Source organism: Poromitra crassiceps (genome assembly GCF_964638095.1).
Source record: "Poromitra crassiceps genome assembly, chromosome: 19".
NCBI lineage: Eukaryota > Metazoa > Chordata > Actinopteri > Beryciformes > Melamphaidae > Poromitra > Poromitra crassiceps.
Genome location: NC_139646.1, coordinates 4,214,437 through 4,241,682, shown reverse-complemented (window position 1 = coordinate 4,241,682; position 27,246 = coordinate 4,214,437). Strand labels below are relative to the sequence as shown.

The following is a 27,246-nucleotide window of genomic DNA, read 5'->3' as shown; positions in this document are numbered from 1 at the left end:
GAACTAACACAATTTGTTAGAGCAGCTTTTCATTTGGCGGAGCTGTGAATTTATTTATTGTTTCAGTCACCTTTATCTTCTCTGATATAGAGTGTTTATCTGTAAAATTGAAAGGAGCTCAGCAGACAGAAAAAGAAAGGGATACTAATAATGGATCTATAAAACTCAACATTTCATTATGCATTCTGTAGAAACAAACTGAAACATCTTATACCCGCTTTATTATATATGATATAAAAACAAGTTTTTTTTATAATAGATTTTATCTTTATGATTATATGATTTTATAGCTGTGGGTGGGGGAAAAAAGCTTGAAAATTAGATGTCAGGAGAGGAGATGCTGAGGCTCAACAGCTCACTCTAGTGGAGTAAATGATTATTGTAGTTTGCCGAATCCACAATTTTCTTGTTCTATTACTGCAACAATAGCATCTCATTATGGAAATTACCTCTCCTATTAGCTAATATAGAAAGTATCTGTGCCAGTATATATTTTCACATATTGGTTTATGTGTTATTGCATAATATTACAGTGTATTTGTGGGCAACATATCTAGTAATGGCCTGTTTTGGAGAACATTCATCATTTTCACAAGAAAAAATATATAACTGACAACATCAACGACAACGGGGGTACGGTGGCGCAGTCGGTAGCAATGTCGCCTCGCAGTTGGAAGGTCCTGGGTTCGATTCTCGCGTGGGACACTGTGAGCGCTGTGGTTGTGTCCCCCCCCATATCTTCAGTGCCTACTGCCCAGGTGGGTTATCTCGTCGTAAGGGCCTTTCTTTCTGTGTCGAGTTTGCATGTTCTCCCCGTACCCCGCCAGGGGGTTCCTCCGTATATAACCCCCCCACTAAAAACATGCAGAAGATCAGATCGTCATCGTCATCCGACCAGTGACGACAACATCCGAAGTTGGTCCCCAGGCGCTGTACGAGAAAGCGACCACTGCTCCTGGCCTGCCCCTCGGAGGAAAGGACATGCCTGGATGGGTTAAATGCAGAGGACACTTTTCACCGGCCACCGTCAGCATGAGTGTGTCGTGGCCGCATGCATGTATTGTGGTGTTCGTGTGACAATAAAAGACGGGCTTGTCCGTTCCGAGTTTTTTTAATTTTTTATCAAGATAGACCTTTAGGCATGAGTAATTACCCATAGAAGGTTTTGTGATAGATAAACAACCCAACAAACTTGTTATCTGCATTGGCATCTATGTTATGACCACAAGGCTTTTGCTGACTCCCTGCTCTATAACTCTACTGTCCAAACCTCTGACCACATGTTGGCACCCAGAAAGCCCACTTCCTATATGCTTAAAACAGGCTAGAGAGTCAGTGATTGACGTCACAGAGACTTTGTCCATCATTTTATATAGTCTACTCTACGGTGTCTGTCCCACTTAACATATCATCATGTTAAGAGGGTAGGCCAAGATTCAGAACTCAATGTTCATTAGATGCAGACAGGTTATAAAGAGCTTTATCTTTTCCTTCACCCTTTTGACAGACAGTGAGGCTATGTCGCAACAGAGCAGATACATCATGGGGGCTGGAGTTTGTAAGTTGTAGACTTACAAATAATTCTAACAAATTCTTAGAAATATCAACAAGGGGGTGCTGGCTTTCATAAATAAATAAATGTAGCAGCCATTACAGTCAGTCACCAAAAGACCATCATAGCAATGAGTCAACTCACCACAGACATATTTCCTGTGACAGAGAGTGTGATTAGATAAGCAGAAACCCCCCAGATGTTATCATAGTGTGCTGCATCAGTGAGATACACCAGAAACCTGTGGAAGCAAGAGTGTGCTAGATAAGTGCAATATATGTGATCAATTGACGTAAACACTAATAATATAAATAGTATAGCATAGGTGACACAGAGATCTACTGTAGGATACAGACCTGAATTTATGAGGAGTACGGGGAAAAATACAAAACTGTGGGTCCTTGCGGCTTTAATTTTCTAGTTCAAAGCTGACAACATTCATGATTTATGAGAATCTAACAAAACGGATGCCTAAAGTCATGTCCATAAAGACTACACAGGTCTATAATGAACATAATTAACTTTCATTATGAATGAAATTGAACGAATAATTGAATGAATGAATTTCTTTTATTTATTTTTGAACAGGGACAGTGTACATTTTGAGACTAAAATATCAGATCATCAGATTATCTGCTTCAATGTGATGTTTATGATTCCTCATAGGAAGCTTAAACTTAAATTTCTCAATTTCTCATCATCTTCATTTGCTAGACACATGAAACAAACGCCATGATCATATAAATGCTTCCAAAATATTGGTTTTCCATCAATTCATATGTTTGAGTTTAAACATTATGGCCCCTATCGTTGCATCAGCCTTTAAACTGCGCTGAGCGCCCGGCAGCGCTGATCAGTGGGCGTGGACCAGCCCACTCGATATCTTGGTGTTGGTGCTACACGCAGCCTAAAGCATTACAACCACGCCTTTTAAGCGTAAAATTATGCACTGTCTGGTCATTGGGTAAGTGCAGTAAACGAAGCACATGCTTCACTTTTCAGCTCCAATTCCACGAGAAATCCAGTAAAACCAGACAAGCCAAGCGCTCTGCTCCCCCCCCCCCCCTCCCTTCATCCCGTCTGTCTGTCTCCATATATAGGCTATTATTCCATATTATTATGCTTATCAAACCAATCTAACTGCAGTTTAAATACTGCAAGCATGTAAATACCCTACACTATAGCAAGATCAAAGTGAAAAGAATGTTCTAAACGCATCAGCTAGAAAAATATAGCCTATCCCTATATGATGAGATTAATTAGATTGGTGAAAGTTTGTCCAGAAAGATATCATTTTCTCTCCCCTGCTGCAGAGGTAGGATGATGCACATAAATATAGCCTACATTATGTAAAGTCAATGCAGAAATGTGTTTTTATTGTAAAACTAAAATGTGAAGTAGAGCCAATTTATTGGAGCTGACATCAGGACATGACAGTAGAACCGCGTTACACTGTCACTCATCTAAATCACGTTAAATCTACAAGGGATATACAGTATATAGCCCCAATATGACATAGATGTTTCACATAGGGTGGTGTTCTATGTCATATTGGGTGATTTGGGTGGCCTGCTCACAGCTAAAAGCGGTCTCGCTGAGTCCACTTCTAGTTGAGAGTTGATTTGACTTAAGTTAATGCCAGTGCTTTGCGTTGCCTGTTCTTTGCTTTCTTTGCTCTGGGTGCTGGCAGAAGAGTTATGCCTGATGAGCCTGCAGAAGGCTTTCCTGAAGGTCGGTGTTCTTGCTGTGAAGAAGATGAATATCTGAAAACCCTGGAGAGTGAGCGGGAAGAAATTGGTTAGACCCACTCTTATTTTATTATTGCTGTCATTCAGGGGTTCCCAAACTTTTCAGACCATACCACTATGCTAACCTGACACTGCTGCCAGAAGGGGGCGGTATGTACCAAACCAAATTTCCCAGGGACCACTTCCCTTTTTCTACCATGAAACAAAATTAGCTGACTTTAACCATGAAATAGCATACAATGATAATGTGTACAATAAGCACACTGCTGGAAAAGGAAAGGGAAAAAGCAAACAACTGTAATCGAAGGAATACAATGTATTGTTGTTAATGTAAACCAAATAAAAATTAAGTAAAAAAAAAAAAAAGGCTATCAGAAAAACAAACATTTTCAAAGGGGTCCTCTTTTTCACAGAATAGAGAAAAATCCAGCACTCCAAATGTCCTTTCACAGGTGCCTGACTCAGCACAACGCTGAGGAAGGCCTGAGGAAGGCCTGAGGAAGGCCTGAGGAAGGCCTGAGGAAGGCCTGAGGAAGGCCTGAGGAAGGCCTTTGGCTGAAACATTCGTTGCTGCTGCCCGGTTTGAGGAACTATTAAAACCTGTGAAGGGACATTTGGAGTGCTGGCTTTTTCTCTATTCTGTGAAAAAGAGGACCCCTTTGAAAATGTTTGTTTTTCTGACCTCGCCAAAATTTCGCTTAACTTGTTGCCACCTTCCTAGCATGACATGGTTGGCACCAAGTGATACCTTAGGTCTTCATACCAGAAACTTCACTCTGGCTTTAAAACTGAGCCCGCTACAGCCATAGATTTTTCTTTTAAGAATTGTGATATTTCCAGAATATCGCAAGGCCATTTAGCGTTTTATAAGTAATCAATCAAATCTTAAAATCAATTCTAAAACTAACCAGAAGCCAATGCGAGGTAAGTAACTTTGTACCACAAAGTGGCTGTGTTCTTGTAACCTACCTGTGTGGTGGTACAGAGGCAGAAGACAATGCTTAAGATGAGGTGGACCACTCCCTGCTCTTGGCTGGTACTGAGCACCATGTAGCCCAGTATCCAGGAAAGGCCCAGTAACACAGCCACTGAAAAACTATGGAGGAACTTCTTCCCCAAAGACGTCTGCTTTGTACTGCACAACAGAAAGAGCATAGGTGATTGGACGTTATTCTCTGGAGTCAAACATTGCAGATAAATACATGTAAAGGTTGATACTGTATGATGGCTGAATACTGAATGAAAAATACTAAAACTATGACCAGAGGTGTAGTGCTATCTGGAGAAGTGGGGGAACGCACCTATAGCTCTATGGGGAACACTCCCCTCCCCTGGCACACGCACAGGTCCCAACAACCCCCCCCGCACGCAAATACGCGTTATTATGGAACCCACACCGCGGTTCCGGCAAAACCATGCCCTGTGCCCGCCTACGTGGCAGTCAAGCTCCGGGATTGGCCAGGAGCGAGTATTTTATTCCCTTTTGACAGCTCTGCCTCTTGACAGCTCGGATCTCCCACATCACAAACACTGCGCCCAGCCCGGCGATTTCATTAACGGTGCCCCGAAAAAAATTATTTTCGCTTGTGAAACAAATGTTCAGTGTCAAAATCATAGGCAGCGTGAGGGCATCACGCATGGGACAAAAGCACATAAACAGCTCAACTTGCACTATAGGCTATATGAGATAAGAAAGGCCACATCTGGCCATGAAATAAAATAATACATTATGATGCATAATATGCTCAAAATTATTATAATATGCACTGGTATGGCCAAATTGAGATAATTTTCCATTCCTTCTTCACAAAGAAGCAATGCTCACCTCTATTCGATTAAGGCAGCTGTGCAAGTCTCCATGCACTGCGCATTCCACAACAAAATAACATTGCCAGCTCAGATTGTTCATTTGTTTTGTTTTCTCCAGATAGTCCCGTATTCTGCTTTAACACGCTTTCTCTAAATTGGCCCAGTTGGCGTTGTGGGCGCTGGTAGATGCGTTCCATAACACACAGTCAGAATGTAGGCTATTCTGTTGCACTCTGAATGTATTCTGTTACACACTGTTAATGCGTTAATTGTAGCAATATAAGTTCATATCAGCTTGTAGCTACGAATCGGGAGCTGTAACAGAGATCAAAGCGGCTGGATCAGGTGAGCTGGCGCTGCCCAATTACGCACAGGGGGGAGACCACGGCTTCAATGCGCAGATGAAATATCATCAAAGTTGCCAATTGATTTGTACTGCCGCCACCCACGGCTCAACGGGCGTTTCTGCACTCCTCCAGTTTGCCCATGACATTATTCAGGTGTTTGTTGTTTTTCTTCCTTGGGAAGAACCGTGGTGGGTCCCATAATAACGCATCGCAGTCGCACTCTTCTTCATGCTGTCGTAAATAATAATGCACAAAACACCCCTTGGAGAAGTGTGGGAACGCCGTTCCCCCGCGTTACATTAGCACTACACCTATGACTATGACTACATGACTACTAGCGACAGTTACTTACTGTGGCCTTCCTTTTTAATATTTATGTTCCCTCTAGCTTATATCATCAGAAGACAGCATTGATTATATCTATGCTGATGACACTCAAGTATATTTACTTGTAACCAAATTTGTGACACATTAATATAACTAGTGCAGTGCCCCTTCCCTTCCCACATCACCCATCCTCCCCCTGCAGCGCTTCCCCCCAATTGGACGAATTGCATGAAAGTCGAAAATGCACTTTCTCCAGTCCCCAGCAGTGCACACAGCATGTTTGAAGTCGATCAGACAAACGTTTCTCGAGACACATGAAAGCCATGTTCTGATTGGTCGAATTGCACAAAATTTGTCACTGCACATTCTGGGGTCCCCAGCAGCACCCCAGCAGTTTGAAGTCGATCGGACGAACGGTACTCAAAATAAATCATTGTTTGTGTGGTGGCGATATGAGCACGTTTACGAATTGCTGTTGTGGAGCAAAACTGGTTGTTAGCGCTGTCAATAATAATCATCATCATCATCATAATCAGACAGGTGAAACTCAGCAGCGAACTTGCTTGAGTGACATCACTGATGACATCATCACTGATGCGGTGACATCATCAGTGGGAAGCAGAGAAGGGATGCTGATGAAGTCACAATGGCTCTGTGAGTGTGAAGGCCTAAAAACAAAATACCGCTACACGCTCTGTGAGCGGAGAGTTGTGAAGGCAGGGGTGTTTAGTAGGGCGTGAGGTAGTTTAGGTGTGTGTGTGTGTGTGTGTGTGTGTGTGTTTGTGTGTGTGTGTGTGTGTGTGTGTGTGTGTGTGTGTGTGTGTGTGGTTGTGCGAGTGTGTGTTAGGGGTTTAGATTGTAAATTGATTGTCTGATCCATACTGGGAGCAGAATGTGGCGGTAATGCTCCGATAAGCTGGATGCTCTCGCCGTAAGACGATGGGAAGAAGAGGAGGAAGAAGAAGAAGAAGAGACCTAAGAGGACCAGAAGGGCAGGATGGAGACAGTGGGTGGATGAATCCAGAGGGAGGCGGTGAGGTAATGTGGCGGTTGCCAGCTGCCATAAAACACCAACAAGAAGAAGACCCTCTGTGAGCAGATTTTCTTCTCCTTTTGCACCAGATTCATTCCAGACCCCTGAAAAGTGTTTTGGCAAATTTTGGAGGCGATTGGAGCAACGGCTAGGAAGATAAATGTGCTCAAACGAACGGATGGACAGACAGACATTTCGCAATTAATATAGTAAGTGCCTGTAGGCTATGCGATTAATTTGTCTGATACAGCACTTTTTTTTTAATCTTTTGTGTAACTTCTGACTATAAACACTTGATTTGCTGTCTAAGATTGTGTGCATAACCTTGTGTCTAACTGGACTGTATTATCTTTTCCAGTTTAATAGGCTTAGGTCTAAATACAGTCAGTCTTCAGCTCATTGGAACACACGCATGCATAATGTTGGGTTGGCCAAGGGAAAAACAGTGGCCCTCCTTGTGTAGCAGTATAGCAGTATCTCTGCAAACTACGGCACACACCTTTGGCACACAAAGGCTTCACCACACTAGTGCAGAGTAGCAATAAGTGCGCAAGAGTGTGTAAGATCAAAATAAAATCCAACCATTTTAAAAAAATTAAAAATGGTTGCAGGAGTACAAAAGTTGCAGTTAAACTTTAAGCTCCAACATTACCTGTTTAGGTTGGGATTTGTTCTGCATGTCTTTATTGCAAAGAAACACAAGAGTACAGCATTGTAGATGAGGACCAGGCCAACTGGAAGAACGAACCCCCAAAACATTGGTTTCCTAAAGTCAAACCGCCCGTCGCTGTCCAGAGCTGCAAGCCAGCAACTTGAGGGTACAGAAATAAAATAGTGATAATACTGTACAATTATTAAGAGTTCTATGATTCTGAGTGAGCGACACCAACATTTACAGCTGATGTTTTAAATCCTGAAACATTTTTCTCATATCAAACTCCACTGTAGCTGCTGGAAATATCTGGACATCACGTGATCTTTAAAATCACAAAGTGAAAAGGAAAAACATACCAACATCTATAATAAAGGCAAACATTTGCACTTTTAGCACTTTTAAGGCCCTTTTTGGCAATGCTTGATGTGTCCAAAGATAAGAAGCTATTTGTTAGAACAGAAGAGACGAGTGCAGAGAGACAATAATAGACTGTCATTGACTCACAATTCCTCTCGTCTGTATCCCAAAGGCGCGTCGACCCTGTAGGTAGCTCCTAGTGTGATCGCCACGATAAGGGCTGGTACTCCTAAAATAACACAGCAAGGAAAGAAAACAAGTTACATGTGGCTTGAATTGAATATATAAAAAAAACAATTCTTATATTCTCTAAATAAAATAAGCAACTTGAAGTTGGAGCATGTTTCACACACGTGAACACCAAAGTGTGTGAAGCTTCAACAAGCTACTTTTTAAATAAACAAGCTATAAAGTATCAGTTTGTTTTCATGCGTGTTACATTGTACTACTGTATGCTCTGTATTCTGTCAAGGTAAGCAATAAACCAAGAAACAGCCCCATGAGTCTTGCTCACCTTGTCAACCATTCCAAATACTGCGACCCAACAAACCCACTCTTTATTAAATGAAATACCCTTAAATTTGAAGATTTAGTTGAGCTCAGAACCTCCATTATACTTTACAAGGCACATAATAACCGTCTTCCCAACTGCATTCAGAAATTGTTTTCACCCCGAGTCAGCCGGTACGAACTAAGGGGAACCTGCATGTTCAAACAAATGAGAGTAAGAACAAACTTTAAAAGTAGATGCATCTCTGTCAAAGGTGTACAACTATGGAATAGTCTCTGCGATGAGTTAAAATTTGCAATTCTATATGTAAATTCAAAAAAATGTTTAAACTAAGAGTACTTAAAGGGATAGTTCGGTTTGTTTGAAGTGGGGTCCTATCAGCTAGTCAGATACACTAACTTAATTAGGTACAGTGTTCTTGAAGTGGGGCGCAGCGTCGAACGAGATCCGGCACCCAGAGCAGCAGCATCACCAGCTTTTTCTCTCTAAGTCCTGGGGGTCAACAACTAAACAAAAAAACGTAATTTACCCACCTAAAACAACGCCCACCTAAACAAATCGATATCCGTGTACATGCACGCTCTATTTTGACAATTTTCAGCGCTTTACTTTTCCGCAAAACAGCAGTTTCATTCGGCACTGCTTTTTCTCCCAACCGTACAACTACCGTATTCCTCCGCTAAAAGCCAGCACACAGCCGCAGCACTGGATTACTCCGCAGTTATTTGGGGGTAGGCTATTTTATTTCTCCCGGTTTGAAGACACAACAAATAGAATACACGGACGAAAATATGAGTGATTTTGATAGCGAGGATGATATGCCATTCACCTTGGTGACAAGAGGATATAATTATGAACCAGAGAGAATACAGAAGAGGAACTTTTGCAGAGAGTGAAGTGAACAGGCAGAGAGATGCGCCTCCTGTCTAAATGCCTGGGTGCCCTGGCTGCAGACCTTTTTTCACCATTCCCAGGATAAATTGTGGAAAACATCCCAGACCAGAGAGGCCAGGTGACTTGTTGTCTCTAAAGTAAGTCAGTGTTTTATCTCTCTTCTAAGCCTTCCTGTTTTGTAAACCGCGGCTCTGTGCTCTGTGCTGGCTTTTAGCGGAGGAATACAGTAGTTGTACGGTTGGGAGAAAAAGCAGTGCCGAATGAAACTGCTGTTTTGCGGAAAAGTAAAGCGCTGAAAATGGTCAAAATAGAGCGTGCATGTACACAGATGTCGATTTGTTTAGGTGGGCGTTATTTTAGGTGTTTTAGGTGGCTAAATTACATTTTAGTTGTTGACCCCCCGTACTTACAGAGAAAAGGCTGGTTTGGCTGCTGCGCTGAGTGCGCGGTCTCGTTCCACAATGCGCACTCACTCCTGAACACTGTACCTAATTAAGTTAGTGTATCTCACTAGCTGATAGGACCCCACTTCAAACAAACCAAACTATCCCTTTAACAAATACAAAACCCTAGTACAATCAAGTACTTAAAAGCTATCATTAGGGCTTCTAAGCTCTATTGAAAACTTTCCTTCTCGCTGTCAACTGATTCTTGCAACTATCTTATTTTTTGTTTTTGATTTTTGATGTACCGGTAATGAAATGTAAAAAAGGGTAGGCATTCATAAGCTGCGGCTTCAGCCTACACCTTTTCGGTCTCCTATATGTAAATGCACATTATTACTGTAATGCATTTATGTGAAATTGACAAACTGACTGAAATAAATTATTTACTTACTTACTTACTAAATTATTTACTTACTTACCTTCACAGTATTCACTTTTCAATGCAGCTTTTATATACAGTATAACAGTTACTTGAAACAAGGGGAATTGCCAACATTCTTGTTTCAGTTTCAGTTTATTTGTACACTAGTTGATATGACAAAACAATAAAATGTAATTAATTGTGCTGAAGAAGAAAGAGTTATAGTTTATAGTTATAGTTTTTATGCCTCCGCCGGCGATAGCCAGGCCGGAGGCATTATGGTTTTGGGATGTCGAAACCATAAAAGTTGTCCGAAACCATAAAAGTCTGATGTTCGTTATCGCGATATCTCAGGAACACCTTGATGGAATTTCTTCAAATTTGCCTCAAACTTCCACTTCTACTCAAGGAGGAACTGATTAGATTTTGGTGGTCAAAGGTCAAAGTTCAAGGTCACTGTGACCTCACGACCTCTAATTTTATGCTCATTAACGCGATATATCTCAAGGTCACTTCAAGGTCACTGTGACCTCACAAATATGCATTTTCTTGCTCGTTAACGCGATATCTCAGGAATGCCTTGATGGAATTTTGGTTCATTTGGCTCAAAAGTCCACTTGGACTCGAGGATGAACTGATTACATTTTGGTGGTCAAAGGTCAAGGTCACTGTGACCTCACAAACGCCATTTTCAAGCTCGGTAATGCCATATCTCAGTAACGCCTTGACGGAATTTCTGCACAAGTCTGGACAGACGGATGTCGTTCTAGTTTGAAAACGGAATAATGATCTGCCATTGTGGCTCCTGAGGTTGAGGAATAAACTACCAGTACTTGATTGTATCTCTACAACAATCAGTTTTTTATGCATTAATGCATCTCTGTTGAGAATGCAAAAATTAAAAGCATTCATTTCACACAGAAACACATTATTATCAAAAGAAAAACACACAAATTGATTGTTTTCTGCGGTACCACTGTGCGCTTAAACTTCAATCCTTTCAAATATTTGAATGTTGAATCTCTTACCCCATCCAATCGTAATGCTGAGGGGGGTGAAGGCAGGTGGAAGACTCCGGCGTATTTTGTGGATGAGAAGCATCAACTGCGTGCCGAACACAGCGTTCCACACAAAGGTCGCCAGCAGGAAGAAGTGGAGAAGAGCCGTCACTGCCGTGCAGGGTCCCTCATCTGGCTCAACATGGACGTCTGAATCAGGGATGGTGGTCTGGGTGTTGGTGGCTTCCACCTGGGTGCTGCTGGCTTCATTTGGGTTGTTGACTCCAGAGAGGAAGATGATGCTGAAGGCCAGCAGACTGATGCAGATACTCACCAGCACAATAGTGGAGTTCTGGTTTCGAGCTTTTCCTTGAAAACTAAAGAAGATGAAAAGCAATCCTTAAAGGCTATTTCTGTTTACTTTGAACCTGGCTCTTATTTAGCTATCATTTAGCATCATAAAGATTGTCTTTATGTCTTGAACATTTTGTAACTTGCTTTACTGTAGTGAGCTTTACGTAGCTCCATTTTGTCAGGAACGCTGCTGTCTACTACACACCCAAAATGTCCAAAATGGCAAAAAAGGTGTCACGGTGGCTCATTCTCACGACAGATAGCCTATAACTTCAATAAATACCATCATTCCATAGGAATTCAGAAAACACAATTTAAACACACAGAATGACACGTCAGAGGGAGGGAAGGAGACTGGTGAAGGTATGAAGGGCGAACACACACTCTCCACGGCATAGAGACGTCATTACGCACACGTTTTATCTGTTGTTTACATCAAGATTATGCCGCTCAGATATGGCTCATAGATAGACCAGCATAATATTATGTTTTATAATAAACATTGAAAATAATCACAGTCACACAGTTATTCTACCCTTTATCTAGAGCAAGGCATTACAATAAAATATAACTTTTGTGTTATAAATTGGATATTTAAAACATTCATTTTTGGCTATGGCCACTAGGGGGTTCTGTGCACCCCCTGAACCAACCATAGGAACCAACGCAAACTTCACCCATGGGGGTATGTCTCGCCATGCTGTCAGTGTCTATAGTGCCCAGGTGGGCTATCGCTTGAAAAGGGCCTTTGTGTGTGGAGTTTGCATGCTCTCCCCATGCTCTCCTCAACATGAACCTTCCCACTAAAAACATGCAGAGTTTGGCATAACACTGGTTGGTTCATACAATCACACGGGAACCATGTCGTAAGATGATTTCTGCCTTCAGATCTGCTCTGGTTTCTACACTTGTTTGAGAAATGAGGGCCATTTTGTGCAGATCCAGCGTTGTGCAACACCAGGCAGGCAGTGACACAATCTAATCACATTTGTGCATGTGGAGGAAAAGAAGGTGTGTCCTGTCTTACCTTTCCGTAATGCGGTGAATGATTGTTATTGTCAAGCCAATGATAGAGAAAGATAGTCCAATGATGGAGATATAGCTCAGGGCTTCTGCATATTTGTAATTCTCCCTGAATATCTGTTGGAGAAACAAACCCAGAGGACAGAATCAAACAGTGATTTCTCTACACATTAATGTTTCTTTTGTATTTGTCAAAATCCTATTTTTCATCACAAGCTAAATTCAGGTCAGGCAGGCAGGCAGACAGTCAGTCAGTCAGTCAGTCAGTCAGTCAGTCAGGTAATGCTTAGTCCACATCTTCTGCTGTCCTGCAAACCTTAATGGTAACGGCTTCCGATAAGGAAGCGATCGGGGAGATGGAGGGCTGGAGATGAGAGGGTCACTAATACGGCAGGACGGAGACGATCTCCTCCACCAGAAGAATGGAGGAGGAGAGGAGAGAAGAATGATTGTGGTCTTGGATGAGTGGAGGAAGAAGGAGAAAAAGTCCCAGGTTCCAGATTCCAAAGAGTCACCATTTGAAAGGTGTTTGAGAAGAGAGGCCGAGAGGCGAAATGTTTGAGGAAGGGATGAAGACTGGAATCTCGTTGAGGTGGGACTTTACTTTGGGGGGTGCAGTGAACCTCCATTTCCCTGACCGCTTCCTTATTGGGAGCGGTGCTTGTAAGATGTGCAGGGCAGACATGTCCGCACCTCGACACTGCACCTTCGACAACTTGCCGACATTTTTAATAGTTCAAATTTGGCTGGGTGGTTAACACGTTCACTGCCGTGGACGAGATATCTCGTCAAGCAGAAACCAACGCTTGACTGCCGTGGACGAGATATCTCGTCAAAAAAAAAAAAAAAAAATTGACGGTGGGACATGGATCAAACCCTTTTACATCTCCTAGAAAAATATGGGAGCTATTGAATGTGTTTAACCTATTTTACCGACCCACTAAGTGGCAACAGTGCTCTCCAGACGAGAGAAAGCCAAGCAAAGACAGCAGCGTGAGGAAGCCATTCTCATGAAAATGGATTGGCGAAAACGCTTTCGCTTTCGCGCTGGGAGCTGGCGGTGGGGGATTGCAAATTTGCATAATAGATTACGGGTGGAACACACTTGAAACACCGGCAGAAAGCCCAGAATCGCACGCAGCTTCATTCCAGCTGAGCTCACAACCGAAAACGAACGAGCCCCATCCAGACTCGCCCAAAGAGCGGCCGCCAGCAGCCAGGCAGCACAGACAGCAGAAACTCGCTTGTGACACGCCCGCTGCAGAGCCACGGAGGGAGGAGGAGAACACACATGGAGCGAGGAGTTTGAAGGAGAGGGGGGTGGGGGTGGTGTTATGGAGGAAATTACTGTTCAGAACGTTTAGATGTCTGATGTGTTACTGATGCCAAAAATAAATGGTTAAAGTGCCTGTTCTATCGAATTTCACAAAAAGGCATTTATCTCAACTTTCCTTTTCAGATGCTGAAACCATGCTGTATTCAACTGCTAATGCCTACATAACTACTAACTCTACAAACTAACTCTTTTAGACAGAGAAAGCACACATTCTATTAGTTCTTTTGAGATATTTTGTGTTCACAAATTCCTAGCAGAAAATAATCCTCGGCTCTTGAAAGATGAGCCAGAATCCTCAAAAAAACCCTTGGCAGAAGCTACCTACAGTAAAAAAAAACTGTTGGCAGTGAATGTGTTAATAACACGTTTCTGTGGAGTGACAAACTCAGAACACATTTATTTTTGTTTCAGACGGACTTCACTTTTTTCCCCGTTACCAGCATTCCAATATTAAAACAAAATCATATTTCTCAGTTTATGGTTGTCCTATCTGTAACAGGTTTTTTTTTAAAGAAAAAAGAAAACAAAAACAAAAACATTTTAACCTCATTTTGAAAGACATTGCCACAATAGAGCCACAGCACTTTACCATGAGTGCAGCGAAGTTAGTGGTGTGGTTACAGAAACATCGTGGAACTCCACCCACTGCGTTGCCCTTGGTGCAGCCATGAGTGCTCCAGTCACCCAGGCTGTAGTCCCAGAACACACAGGCGTAGTCATACAGCTTTGCATTGGTGTTGATCTAAAACATCAACAACAACAATAAATAAATGTTGTCGAGTTCTGCAACGTAAGCGCTTTACAATCAGTAGATAGTCTACATTCACCCATTCATACACCGATGGCGGCAGGCTGCCACGCAGGGTGCCTACACACCATCGGGAGCAAGGAGGGTTAAGTGTCTTGCCCAAGGACACAGCGACAGCAGCTGGGAGGGAGTGGGGATTGAACCGCCAACCCTTGCGTCATTGGCCGACCCGCTCTACCTCCTGAGCTAAAGCCACCCCAAGATCAAGTCAAGGATACCATGGCTCAGACATTTGAGATGAAACTCACTGATACAACTTTCAATGAAAACTTCATGGTACTAGTAAACTCCACGCTGTCTTTGCCACTATCAAATTGTTTGCCTCCATAAGATCCCACCATCCCTCTTCAAATTTGTGTAATGCTAATAACGTACAGTACAGGTATTTCACATTTATGAATTTGAAAACACTACTGTGATGGTATCTGCCCATACATCACGCTAAACCTGACGGCAAGTTATATGAACGAGCAGTGTACAGACCAGGTCAAGGCCGTAAACGTTGGTAAGGCTCAGATGATGTACAAATGTAAAATGATGTAAAATATACAAATTGTCATGATGTAAATGTGCTGACAGCTTAGTTATCTTACTGTGGGTGTGAACAGCATTTCCACATGTTGTGGCACCACAGCACGGTCGTGACCTTTGACACTGGCCGACAGGACCCTGATGGAGGTGGACTTCTGTCTCCTGTAGAGCCGGGACCTGAAGAAACCATTGTTCTGGTAGAGAACAAAACCCACGGAGATGTTTGATGGCTTTCGCTGTCCAGCCACAGCATCTTCAGATGCAAGAAATCAGACAGAGAGAAAGAAAGGTAAATGATTATTAGTACAGTAGTATTTGTAGTAGTAAGTAATAGTAGTGATAGTTGATGTTGTAGCTGTAGTGGTGGTGGTTGTCATAATATTGCAAGCAGATTCCTGAGCTGCATTTGGTGTCATTCTGAATGATGTTTGAAGGTTTTCAAAACAAAACAATTACCAAATGGTGGACACCATTATTTTTTTTAATGTGGAAGTTATGCTAGAGCCCAAATTGTTCATGATCAGATACAGTACACATGTGTACAAAGTTTCACAACACTTTGACTGAAGGTTCATTCACACCGACCTATTAAAGTTTTTCGCTGGCATCGAGTTTACATACAAAGTCAATGCAAACGAGCGATTGAGCGTATATTCGCCCGGGAGAAAAATCGATGGGCGTCTGAGCGACAGAGACAGAGCGAAAATTTGCTCGTCGCCCGAGATGAAATATCCCAACTCGAGCGAAATTTCACTGCCAACAGTCGCTTGCTGCTTAACGCTGATTGGCTGCCGTAACCCCGGAGTATTTATTAATTCTTGCATCGGGGGATTAAACGCAAACAACACCACTGTGGGTGTTGTTTGCGTTTTCATCCTGTCTAACGTTAGAGCTGTGTGCTGCTGGTTTCTGTCTAACGTTAGAGCTGTGTGCTGCTTGTTTCTGTCTAACGTTAGAGCTCTGTGCTGCTGGTTTCTGTCTAACGTTAGAGCTGTGTGCTGCTGGTTTCTGTCTAACGTTAGAGCTGTGTGCTGCTTGTTTCTGTCTAACGTTAGAGCTGTGTGCTGCTGGTTTCTGTCTAACGTTAGAGCTGTGTGCTGCTGGTTTCTGTCTAACGTTAGAGATGTGTGCTGCTTGTTTCTGTCTAACGTTAGAGCTGTGTGCTGCTTGTTTCTGTCTAACATTAGAGATGTGTGCTGCTGGTTTCTGTCTAACGTTAGAGCTGTGTGCTGCTGGTTTCTGTCTAATGTTAGAGCTGTGTGCTGCTTGTTTCTGTCTAATGTTAGAGCTGTGTGCTGCTTGTTTCTGTCTAATGTTAGAGCTGTGTGCTGCTGGTTTCTGTCTAACATTAGAGCTGTGCTGCTTGTTTCTGTCTAACATTAGAGCTGTGTGCTGCTTGTTTCTGTCTAACATTAGAGCTGTGATGCTTGTTTCTGTCTAACATTAGAGATGTGTGCTGCTTGTTTCTGTCTAACGTTAGAGCTGTGCTGCTTGTTTCTTGACAGTGAAGATCTCTCTCGTTTCTCAAGCTTTGAAGATATCAAAAACATCTTTAAACCTGCCAAACTTGGGCTGTTGAAAGATGTAGTTTCCTCGAATGGGCTTGAGTTGCATGAGGTCGCCTCATTGCTACATGATGCACGTGGTCCTGAACTGAATTTACCCTTGTTAAAGTCTGAAATGTATTTTTTGCAGTGTGAGGATGGTTTGTGCAATGTGGATGAGAAAGTTGTGACTTTTTCGACTTGAAAATAGAGGGAAAACTCACCGGGGGGGAATCGTATGTATACCAGGACGTCGGCTACGGACCCAGTTTCCACCACAATTTCTGAAGTATTGGTGTTGAGCTGAATTCGGTCTGCCACGAAACTGCAAGTAGATCCTAAACATTGGGAATCAGAATTAGTATTATTATTACCATAACCTTTATTTATATTACATTACTAGGGGTGACCCCGAATAGTCGATGATTCAACACTTTATTCTAAGGAGCCTGATTCGACGGCCAATCTCACAGTCGAATCGTGTGGTTATGAAACCAGGATTATTCCATTCTGGCTATATGGGGGCTGGATGTTAGATTTTCCATAGAATTCCCTGGTTTCTCCAAATAAATCATGATATATAGCCTATTTTGGAAGGTATTTATAAATATCTGTCTATTAATACCGTAAAACATAAATCAGCCGGGTTAGTCTGACAATTTTAAGCACACACAGGATAGTTAAATGGCTTTTAAGGATAGTTTGTTAGGTTAAGTTAGTTAAGTACATACAAGTGCCTGGGCGGCGAGTAGGTGGCGATATTTGACAATTTAGCAGGACCCCAGTCAAACTTTATTTAACGTTAGTTTTGTTGGGAAAGCTGAGCTTTGGATGAACTTTTGCTCCACCACCTGCAGCAGAGGGGGCAAGGCTGACTGGAGGAGAGGAGACTCCTAGTCAATTAAAATGCTATTCACCTAAGTTTTTCTATATATATTCTGTGTGCACTGAAGTCACAATGTTATATTAGGAGCATGGATTGAATTATATAATTGAAATGCAGTATGTTGACAAATGAAGGATTTTTCAGTAGCATGATGAAACATGGAAAGTTGAAAAAGCATAATGTACTGACTGAGGGTTGTGAAGATGTGACAATCGATGACTAACTGAGTTTAATGCTGCTTTTAAAGTGTGGTAAATGTAATCTTGGCTGTATATTACATGTGAAATGTTTAAAGATGGGCTAGGGTGAGGAGTAGTGTGATATCATGGGCTGATTAGAATTGAACTGCGCACATCAGCGCACACACAAACATGATGGCTGAATCATCATAGATGGGCAGGGATGATATCATGCAGATAGACAGTGTTGCTTCCAATTAGAGGTTAGGTCTCCGTGACCCAGCAAAACCCTCGATGAGAACCAGATAAAAGGAGCGGACCTCACAGCTATTTTGCTCTCCTGCCCAGGCAGGGAGCCAGACGGGAGAACCGTCACTTAGATGGAATTGTCTCGGCTCCACCAGGGAATGTGAAGACGCAGACAGGCTCTCATTTATCTATCGCAGGGATAATAGCCTAAGTTAGGGAGAAAACGAAAACGAAAAAGCCAAGACCCAGTGGCTCCAATGACTACAGGCCGGTAGCTTTGACGTCCCACATCATGAAGACCCTGGAGAAACTCGTCCTGGAGCAGCTCAGGCCTATGGTCAAACCATCCCTTGACCCCCTCCAGTTCGCCTACCAGCCCCGACTGGGAGTGGAGGATGCGGTCATCTACCTTACCAACCGCGCCTACGCCCACCTTGACAACCCGGCCAGCACTGTGAGAGTCATGTTCTTTGACTTCTCCAGTGCTTTCAACACCATCAGGCCGGCTCTACTGGGTGAGAAGCTGACAGCGATGCGAGTGGATGCCCCCCTGGTGGCCTGGATTGTGGACTACCTGTCTGGCAGACCACAGTATGTGCGCCTGAAGAACTGTGTGTCAGACAGAGTGGTCAGCAATACGGGAGCACCACAGGGGACGGTCTTCTCTCCCTTCTTCTTCACCATCTACACTATGGACTTCACCTACCAGACAGAGTCTTGCCACCTTCAGAAGTTCTCTGATGACTCTGCGATAGTGGGATGTATCAAAGATGGTGACGATGACGAGTATCGGGATGTGGTGGCCAACTTTGTCACATGGTGTGAGCTGAACCACCTGCAGCTCAACGTGTCAAAGACAAAGGAGCTGGTGGTGGACCTGAGGAGGGTCAAGGCTCCGGTGACCCCTGTCTCAATCCACGGGGTCAGTGTTGACATAGTGGAGGATTACAAGTACCTTGGAGTGTACATTGACAATAAACTAGACTGGGCTAAGAACTCTGATGCACTCTACAAGAAGGGGCAAAGCCGTCTCTACTTTCTGAGACGGCTGAGGTCCTTCAACGTCTGCCGAACCATGCTGAGGATGTTCTACGAGTCGGTAGTGGCTAGTGCCATGCTATTGTGTGCTGGGGCAGCAGGCTGAAGGCAGCGGATGCCAACAGACTCAACAAACTGATCCGTAAGGCCAGGGACATTGTGGGGCTGGACCTGGGCTCTCTGACTGCGGTGTCAGAGAAGAGAACGTTGTCCAGGCTACGCTCCATCATGAACAATGACTCGCACCCACTCCACGACGTGCTAGTCAAACACAGGAGTACGTTCAGTGAGAGACTGTTTCCACCTAGATGCAATACGGAGAGGCACAGGAAATCATTCCTGTCTGTGGCCATTGGTCTATTTAATGCCTCTCTTAAAAGAGCACCTCGGAGACGCTCAGTCTCCCTGAGACTGAGCCAGCCGATAGGTTAACTGTGCCTGGCTGAGCCACATGTAACGTATAGGGCAAGCCGACAATATAAATCACGTGCAATAGGTGCAATATGTCATGTGCAATATGTCAGGTGCAATAATGATAATGTCCTTCATGTCCTTCATGTCTGTTTTGACTTAATGCCATCAGGAAAGCGCTTTAGACAGCCTGCCTGCAAAACAAACAGAAGGAAGTTTGGTTTTGTTCCAGAGGCCATTCGACTGGTGAACAGCCACAGTACAAGAAATGGTCAGTTTATCTAGACTAAGTCTGTACCTTGACCTTTTGATTTGAACCCTTGAACAAGTCTAATATGCACTTGGATTGTATTGACTGAATTTAATTTGTATTGATCTGACACCTATATTCCTTTGTGGTGTTGGATACATTGTAATCAGGGATCTTGCTTTATCAGTGCCATTTATTGTATTTATTGTCTTGTTTTTTGTATTGTTTTTGGATGTGTACAAAGTACAGCTTGTTTGCAGTATTCATGCCTTAAATTGCCCCTTGCGGGACTAATAAAGTTTTTTGAATTGAATTGAATTAATTGACACGCAATGTATACTATACTTACTCTACGTATTTGTATTTTGCTACTTAGACATTCTACTTATTTTTTGCTTTTTGCTTCTATCGCATTTACTAGTTATTTATGCTATGTTGTGTTTTTCTGCTTATTTGCTTAATATTGCATTGACTACGGTTTATTTTTATTTTATTTTATTTTATGCTATGTGTGTTCTGTGAGCGAGCTACTGTAACTTGTCCCAATTTCCCCCCGGGGATCATTAAAGTCTTTCTGATTCTGATTCTGATTCTGAAAAGACTCGTTATCAAACGAGGTGAAACTGAATGGTAGGGTGAATTACAAAATAGACAGACAGGTTCTTATTAGTCAGCAATCACAGGGAAATAGCAAATAGATAGGAAAACAATGAAATGTCATTTAAGCCAAGAGTGATGCTTAAATAGGGAATGTATAATGAACACCATGTTGAAAAATAAGGTAATGTATATTGGACAATGATGTCATGTGTGTTGGACAAAATGTACTGGACAATGATTTGTATGCTTAATAAGGAAAAGTGTAAACTTATATAAAACCTATAAAACCCCAGGATTTTTATTTATTTATTTTTCTTCTTCAAAACATTTTTGAGAAGGGTCCACAAATCCTATAAGGTAGGGTTAAGAGGCATGATTTTGGGTTCAGCTAGCCTCCTCCATGCATGTAGAAAGGACAGAATGATCTCGGGCTTCAGCTCATTCGCAAAATATGTAGCCTACTGGGTGATTCTACTATATAGGTTAGTCAATTCTTTCACCCTGGAGGGAAAAAGTGCCGTCAGGCCACCTGTATCGGTAGACTGCCCACCCGATGCTCGGGGAGGAGGGGATAGAGGTCCTAGATTAAGACTTGGAGGTATACAAAGGATTAACATGTTGTTACTCATCGGGGAACTTACATGCATGCCTTTGCTCTGGGTATTTCTAGTCATATGGGATAGCCTCTATTAGGTAGAGATCCGCTGGTTATCACGATTTCTCACCTCCGTGATTTATGAGTGCTCCGATGACGCTATTCTAACTCTCAGGGGAGGGGTCATAGGTCAGAGGTCGCTCGCGAATCATCACAGTTTTCATTGTGAATTAGAAAATGGCCGGGGGGCCACTCTGCACCCTATCACGGGCCGCATCTGGCCCCCGGGCTGCAAGTTGATTATTACTGCATTACATCATTTAGCTGACGCTTTTGTCCAAAGCACTTACAATAGTACATTTTGTCAACAGTACAGTAGTTAAACTAACTGCATCACAGGCTTCTTCACCTAAGACTTTCAAAAGGAATAAGTAACATTTGTTGATTTTGAAGTGTAAGAAGGTTAGTTCGGGAAGCGTTACTTCAAGAAGGGTCCAGGTGTAAGGGGCGTAGTGGAGGGTCAATGCAAGAAAACACGGTTTACCCACCTCTTTGAAATGAGGCAAAGACTTTACTCACCTACAGCATTTTGAGATCAACTGTATCAATCAATGAGGGGAAACAAGGTGGGTAAACTACTCACCTTGGATAGTTTCCCCTCCTGTATTTACCACTACTCCCCTGGGTGTAACACCTAACCCCACATATTTATAAACAGGGAAATTGATGGAGCATGCACATTCTTTTCCATTTTGAGAGACTTAAGTGTGATGTGATTGGCTGCTATAGGACAGTTAGCTCACCTTTAAACGAAGTGAACTGGACTCCCTGTGTGTTTTCAGCAGGGATTTGGGCCGACTGGATGACCAGGTTGGGCTGGACCACCTGAGACTGAGATGTGTTCAGATCCACACTTTGCTTCACAGAGAGCTGCTCCAGCGTCACTGTGAGGCTGGGCGCGGGAATAGTGGACACATGCATAAGACACATAATACAGGCGCACACAGACATGGCGTGGTCTTTATCACAAAATTACAACATGTAATGTTTGAATTATTGCCTACTAAATGTCTGCACAGGCCTGAAATTTAAAGTGGTGTTGAACTTTGGCCTATCTTATATAGTGACAAGTCATGGGTGGAGCGCCAATCACCTGCCATTCAGATTGACGCTGCTCTGAGCAGCTTTTAGCATAAGGTGAGAACCCTCGTTATCACTCGTAAAACCTGGGTTGTTGCACAACCCTAACGTTTTATCTAGTGGGCAAGCCCACCCCCTTTCCTCTGATGACGCAGAAGTGAATTGAAAAGCTGTAGTTCCTCGAATGGCCACTAGGAATCGGGGGCAGTAGGCATTCCCCCATGTTAAAATGCCTGACTTTGTAAAAGGATTAAACATCTTTCCAGTGAGGGGCAAAACATGGTTTTGGTCTATATAGCTAATTTCACCTTTTCTTAACATCTTTAGGGGGGTCATTCTTTATATAACTCGCCCGTTTGGAGTCAAATAGATGATAGAAAAGGGGGTGATTGACAGATCGCCTGTCCAGTGACAGCAGGCGGAGCTGCGGCTCTGGGGAAACTCTCATCTCACATGAGGTGCGGAAGGACTCAACACATTCCCTCCCACTCTGCTGATGAAAAATCAAGATGGTGACGGCCAACGTTTGAACTCCGCCAGGGAGAAGAAATTTTATGGGATAACTGCATCCATATTATTTATCTCTATGGTTTTATCACGGATAAAGATTTGCAAACCAAGATACTACCAAAGTTCAACATCATTTTAAACCCTAGCCTAGCTCAACTCGTACCTGTGATTTTCAAGCACAGGCGGTACACTGGAATCCAGCAACTGGCTGACTGTAGCTATTGCTGCCACCCTAACTCTCTGTAACACAACCATTAGCATAGGAGGATAGATCAGAACAGATAGAAAGAACTGTCTCATAAAAATACAGTTGAAGAGTTCATTTCCAAACCAATATCAGCTTAAAAAACTATTACTTGATCAAGTCGGCATCTCTGATGGTGTTACATGATATGTTGCAATAGCGCCACCATCGGGTCGACATTGCATGGGGGTCTGGCCTTACCTTAGTAGTGGGGGGCCATAGGAACCCACCTGCCGAATGTGGTTCCTCTGGGGCTCATGGTTTCTGAGGTACACATACTTTTAGTGGAGAAAAATAATCCTAACAAATACAATAGGGTTCCATCACCATGGTAGCCTGGGAACCTGACGAATCTGCAAGCTCAATCTTTATTTGCTCTGGCAGATGGATTTGCATTTGCGAATTGGTCTGGCGATGTCAGGCTAGCAGTAGGAGTTTTCAGGCTAGGAGTTAGCCGCTCTTGAACCCCTAATAATGTGCAGGTGTCTGCCCCTTGTTTGATGCAGTGGTGGAAGAGGTGTTTCATACCTGTGTGGCGTTAGGAGACAGGAGGAGTGTGTTGGCGATCTCGACTGCAGCGATGACGTCTTCTGCCATCAGTTTATCAGGTCTGGAGGTCAGGATTTGAGTGCTGGCCGCTAACATCTCTAAATCAGCAGCTGGGCTGGTAAGCTGAGAGATGAACGATATTTGTTTTATTTAGAGATGTGCAAAAATTACCCTTCTTAACAAGTGATGTATTCTCATATTGAATCTTAAAATCACATTTTCCTTAAAACCTAAAAAAGATATTTGCTTTTGCCAGTAGATGGCCATTAACAGTACAGGTTAAGCAAGATGGTATTTGAGGTTTTAAGGGAGGAGAGCCTGTGTTCTCACAGCTTGTTGTATGTTCCTGAGCGTCAGGTCACACTGGAGAACTTGTAGCTCATCGAAACTCTGTAATCCTCTCTGGTTTGAACATCTTGCTGAGGCCTTTGGTGTGCCAGCTAGACAGGAAGGTGACGTGTTGGACACAAAGACATGCCAATGAATCATCAATATGGGTAAAAGAACCTGATATTCTAAACAAATCATCATTTCAGCAGAGAAGATCTGAAAAGTAAAACTATTTATGGATAGATAGATTATAGGTAGATTAACAGGTGAATGAATGGATAAGTGGATAGACAGATAGATAGACAGATAGACAGACAGATAGATAGATAGATAAATAGATAGATAGATAGATAGATAGATAGATAGATAGATAGATAGATAGATAGATAGATAGATAGATAGATAGATAGATAGATAGATCGATCGATAGATAGATAGATAGATAGATAGATAAGTGGAAGGAATCTCTTGCGCTACAGCCCGTCCACAAAGGGAGGTCGGTGCTCTCAGAGGAGGACAGAATACTAGAAACAAACAAACAAAACTTAATAAGGTGCAAAGACTAAAGTTTTGATGTGAGCAGCGTCTTCTTCAGAGTCAGAGGGTTAGGGTTAGACTCTAACTCTAGAGGGTCTGACTCGAAGAAGCCGCTGCTCGCGTCGAAACGTTCGTTTTTGCACCGTATTAAATTTTGTTTGCCAGTGATTTTGTGTGCTCCAGTCACTTTACCTGTTTCTAGATAGATAAGTGGGTAGGTGGGTATAGTAGGTAAATAGATGGTAGATCTTCTGTATATACAGTAGATGGATAGTAGCTATAGCCTACAGTGTCATGGTTGAGATAAACTTGCCACTATTTGTTCCTTTAGGACAAACTTCCTCAGCATATCCAAACAAGCCGATAGGGGTGAGTGGGAAGTTGAATCCGTTGATTTCTTTTGCTTGGCAGAAATTTTCTAAGAGAAAAAGGCATGTTTAATTAAAAGATTAAAGGTACACTATGCAACTTTTGGAAATGCTTTAGATTACTTACAGGGTAAGTACAGGGTAACAAAATCTGAACTTACAGGGTAAGTAGGGTAACAAAATCTGAATTTACAGGGTAAGTAGGGTAACAAAATCTGAATTTACAGGGTAAGTAGGGTAACAAAATCTGAATTTACATGGTAAGTAGGGTAACAAAATCTGAATTTACAGGGTAAGTACAGGGTAACAAAATCTGAACTTACAGGGTAAGTAGGGTAACAAAATCTGAATTTACAGGGTAAGTAGGGTAACAAAATCTGAATTTACAGGGTAAGTAGGGTAACAAAATCTGAATTTACAAGGTAAGTAGGGTAACAACATCTGAATTTATGGAATGAGGGGGTAATAAATGGGGACTTATAAAGAACTTATACGTACCTATTTTTGTAACTACCGGGTACCTATTCTGTTATAATACCATAGCTATTTTTTACCTACAGTATTCTGTTGTTACAGGGTACGTATGACCTGTGAGAAATAATAATTTAAATGTATTCTAAAGCAACGTTACTTCCCTCCTAGTTAGCCTACATGTAATTACGGAGGTCGCTGTTACCACGACGACACTCCCCCCTCTCCTATCAACACAACCTAGCTCTTGTAAATTCCAGAATGCCATTGGACGCACCTCGAAGATGTCAGCATATTTGGGTCAAAGTTCATTATAGTTGAACTTTCGCTGCAGAACCTGGCAGCTGTTTAGGAGAGCGCTGCCTCATTGAAACATGGCCTTGTCTGCGCCGTTTACCCGCTGCAAACACATTTGTATTGTCCCACCCCAGTCAACAAAATAACCCAAACTGCATCAAAACACAGAGGTATAGTGATGGTGTCGTTATGAGAGAGGGATAATATATACAGTCAATAGGCTTACACCTATCCAAATTACGCATGGCGAGAATTACAGCATGCCTCACGCAAACTGTATTACAGGGACTGCAAGACGAGAATCTGGTTTAATTGATGTAACGCCCAGGCATTGCCAGGCCACACCTGTGAATAACTTTGGTGGTTAACGCCGCCCAAATCCCATCTGCGCCATGCATAAATGAGTTGACACGCCCAATCTGCGTTTGCGCCCGTTGTTGTGACGACTTATGCTTCCCCGCGAGTAATTGCATCCAACCATATTTTGGGTCTGTTTTAACTTAAAGGGGCCATATTATGCATTTCTTAATTTTGTATCATATATATGTTGTTACAATCTTGGATGGTCATATTAAACATGGGCTAAGCTTCAAATAAACATGTGAAAGTGTTTTAATGTTACCCCCATGAACCCCCCCTCGCGCCTATGAACTCTCGTAGACGAGATGACATGGATTTATGGCGATTTTGTGCGAGAACCATAATTTTGGTGACGTCAGGTAGGACTTGTTACCCTGGCAATAAAGCGTTGCCGCCACCGGCGCGCAGCGCGCGCACGCCCTCTAGCCCCCACCCTTCCCTGTGTTGACATTTCTCCAGTACACTGCCGACCGACAGTAGCGCTGCTAATTTCCACTCGTCTCGGCCGTATCTGCCTTTCACTTTCACACAAAACAAGGAGACGACTTGGAAGTGAGCCAGGATGTAGGACTGAAGTGGTAAGTTCTGAAAATATGTGTCTCATTCCAGCATTGGTTGTACCTAGCAACTAGGAAGCCCTAACGTTACTTACCACCGGCTGGGTAACGTTAGCACTTGCTATTAGCCTAGCAGCACAGCTGCCTTTCATAGACATGAACAACCGATGAATGACGAAGGCACACATTTTCAGAACTTGTAACGTTAGTCCAACTTGCTGACTTCTCCAAGTCCTCATTTTGGTTTGGTCCGTGTAGCCTTTGCTAGGAGAGGCACACTATAGTCACAAACATTTGGGAAGTTAGCTAACTAGCTACATTAGCTGTTGTGTTGTGGCCATTAGCTGTTGTGTTGTGGCTTGAGTGTGAAGCTCCCGGGCAGGGCGGGGAGCTGTAAAACAATTATATAAACGAGCAAGGGATTGTCAAAACGAATTTGACCATCGATAACAAACGTGACTTGGGCGTAACAAGCAAGGCTATCAATTGATATATCAACATCCCCCTAGCTATCTACAGCTCCGCTAGGCCCGGGCTGTGCCGGGACATTTCCTTCGGCGGCTGGCCGAGCAGGGCATCACGTGCCGCGGCCAAACACAAAAACTCCTCGCGCTGCCCTCCTTGAGTATTTTCCGGAGGGTGGGGGTTCAAGGACAGGACCTATAAACAGAGCGTTTCATACAGAGGCTGAACTGAAGGGGGCAGTGAGAGCCAGTACAAGATAAACTGAGTTTTTTCCACTATGAATGATGCAATAAGTTACTCTACTGGAGGCCAACAATAAAATAATATTACATTATATTAGCAAAATATGGGCCCTTTAAAAACAGGGAGGTCACCTCTACCTAAACAATTATATCATTTTTAAACAGTTATGTTTCTGTATATCATTACATTATTATTATTATTGTTGTACAATCATTACAATATACTCCAGTGAGGTGGGGATGCGTTTAGCTGCTGCCAGGCGGGGGTGCAAAACTCACCTGGACAGCAGACTGCAATCTTCCCTGCCTTAAGGCAAGCGCAAACAAGCGCAAA

The 27,246-nt window shown here is 42.9% G+C and overlaps 1 protein-coding gene across 1 annotated transcript in view; it reads right to left on the bottom strand.

Moving 5' to 3' along the window:
* Window positions 1–2,166: 2,166 nt before the first annotated feature.
* The window catches only part of LOC310793490 (adhesion G-protein coupled receptor G7-like), a gene marked incomplete at its 5' end in the record, with an annotated part of 42,641 nt that continues 17,561 nt past the window's right edge, over window positions 2,167–27,246 (bottom strand). Inside the window, 13 exons of the mRNA XM_083655292.1 lie at window positions 2,167–3,324; window positions 4,270–4,435; window positions 7,469–7,627; window positions 7,976–8,057; window positions 11,069–11,415; window positions 12,420–12,532; window positions 14,341–14,493; window positions 15,153–15,343; window positions 16,859–16,972; window positions 21,646–21,794; window positions 22,656–22,732; window positions 23,265–23,408; window positions 23,616–23,725. Of these exons, the coding sequence (XP_083511418.1) occupies window positions 3,094–3,324; window positions 4,270–4,435; window positions 7,469–7,627; window positions 7,976–8,057; window positions 11,069–11,415; window positions 12,420–12,532; window positions 14,341–14,493; window positions 15,153–15,343; window positions 16,859–16,972; window positions 21,646–21,794; window positions 22,656–22,732; window positions 23,265–23,408; window positions 23,616–23,725 (2,036 nt within the window). The 3' untranslated portion in view covers window positions 2,167–3,093. The remainder of the gene's footprint in view (window positions 3,325–4,269; window positions 4,436–7,468; window positions 7,628–7,975; window positions 8,058–11,068; window positions 11,416–12,419; window positions 12,533–14,340; window positions 14,494–15,152; window positions 15,344–16,858; window positions 16,973–21,645; window positions 21,795–22,655; window positions 22,733–23,264; window positions 23,409–23,615; window positions 23,726–27,246) is intronic.